Source organism: Eutrema salsugineum, unplaced genomic scaffold (genome assembly GCF_000478725.1).
Source record: "Eutrema salsugineum unplaced genomic scaffold, Eutsalg1_0 scaffold_6, whole genome shotgun sequence".
Taxonomy (NCBI): domain Eukaryota; kingdom Viridiplantae; phylum Streptophyta; class Magnoliopsida; order Brassicales; family Brassicaceae; genus Eutrema; species Eutrema salsugineum.
The window spans coordinates 10,208,065-10,210,017 of NW_006256547.1; the positions used below are offsets into that span (position 1 = coordinate 10,208,065).

At 27.9% G+C, this 1,953-nt stretch overlaps 1 protein-coding gene across 1 annotated transcript; it reads right to left on the reverse strand.

The window, feature by feature from the left end:
- Nucleotides 1-295: 295 nt before the first annotated feature.
- Nucleotides 296-676, reverse strand: LOC18013498. Its single transcript, XM_006395910.1, has one exon. The coding sequence runs from the start codon at nt 674-676 to the stop codon at nt 296-298; it is 381 nt and encodes a 126-aa protein (XP_006395972.1).
- Nucleotides 677-1,953: the final 1,277 nt, after the last annotated feature.

A 1,953-nucleotide genomic window follows, 5' to 3' on the forward strand; every position in this document is an offset into this window, starting at 1 on the left:
ATATTGTACTCCTTTTCCATTACAAGATTGGTGTTATAGTCCTCTCTTTTTACTTTATGGATTTTGTGTTATCCCTCTGTCTTTGTATAGGACTATGCTTTCGTTATTTTAACTAATACAATTTTATATGGCAAAATATAGTACATGTGTTATTGAAAATCCTCCCTATATTTGACCATTACAACATTTGATTCAAATTCGTTTGATATCAAAATAAAACAATGAAACTTTTTTAATTATCCAAAAAACATCATTTGACTCTCTTTCAAAGAAAAAAAGAGTATTTGAATGGGAATTAATAATTTAAGCCTTCAATGGAAAAATCAATATCAGACATTGTCAAAGAAGTTGTGGAAGATAACGATGCTAGTGTAGAAATAGACGAAGATGACGAAAGTGAGTGGAGATTCGAGGAAGAAGAAGATGAGGTGAGATGCAGAGCCATACAGTTGCCTTCACTCCAAGACCGTCTGATAGGGAACCAGACAATCTCGGACCACTTGTGGCGACAAGACCTTGACCCTAAGTTTGAATTCTTACGTGCACTGCGAGATTTTTCGTGAAGTGCGCAGCCGCAGTTTTTGTGGTATGGACGTCGTTCCATGGAAGAGTCACAACTAGAGATGCAACCTTCTAAGATATTACGAAACATTCCGTCCATGGATCCAGCGGCCATTCTCTTTTATGTTATGAAGGAGATATTTTCAATTCTCCAACGTGAACGAAGAGTTAACTAGTTGTCAATTAGGAAAATTTTTTTTGTTAGTTGTCAAATATGATTTTGGAGTTATTAGCAAATTCTATTTATACCCAAGCACAAATAGGGGTGAATAAAATGGCGATTGCACGTGAAAAGCGTGGTAGTGTGTGTTATAGCTATCTTTTCGGATCTTTGACCAAACCACCTCTTCTTGTTTCTTCATTTTATTTTGTCTTTCTCTTTGTCTCTTTCTATTTATGAAAAATTGTTAAAATTACTTTTGTAAGAGAAATTGTAGTAAATAACATCAATCCAGGTTAAAATTAAAGTATCTAGATTGAACATAAAGTATTTGGCAGTGAATTGACAAATTTAGGAATGATTCGATATGGTTAAGAGATCTTTCTTTAGTCTTTCACGAAAACAAAAGCTTTAATTGGTTTGCTCTTTTAGAATTTGATATTTTGATGTATTCTTTTTTTTTTTCCTCTTCAAAGTTTGGCTAAGCAAGTGAAATCCGAACCTTATTCATAACCTAACCCGAACCTTATTCCTCTTCAATGTTTTGAAAAGCCAAACCCTCGAACTAGAAGTATTGTGTTTGGACTCAGTTAACTTTAAGTTTTAGAGAGTAATTATATGAATGAAATTAAAATGTTTATATTGAATTACCTGACACAAAACCGATATTAAATTGTATGAACCGGATAGTATTAACTGAATGAATCGAAATTCAAAAAAAAAACATTTAGTTAATTATTAAAAAATATTAAATTATATTAAAATCTAAATCTATCTATCTATTCTATTAAAACAGAAACATTTTTTGTGTCCAAACAAGATTTTATTAATTTAAGTCTACCTGTTTGTGGATAGTTAATATTCATGTTACCTAACAAGTTAATTTTAGTCAAATATTAATAAAAATTATTATTAATTATACAAATTTATTTTTAAAATTTAAATATTATTAAAAATATTTTAGACTTCCTTAATTATAGATTAGATTATCTACAAAAAATTAAAAAATATCAGTAATTATCTTTAAAAAAATTATAAATCAGATATTAATTTAGATTTGATTTAAATATTATTATTTATATAATATTTATACTTTGAAAAAAAAATATATTCAGAATACCAATATTTTTTTTGAAACAAAAAAAAATCACATATAAAAAATAATGATCATATTTGGAATATAAATATTTATGATGATGTTAATAATATGATATTTTGTTAATTATATTCAG

Excerpts from the sequence above, each read along its gene's own strand:
- LOC18013498 (XM_006395910.1), bottom strand. The coding sequence starts at position 676 with ATGGCCGCTGGATCCATGGACGGAATGTTTCGTAATATCTTAGAAGGT.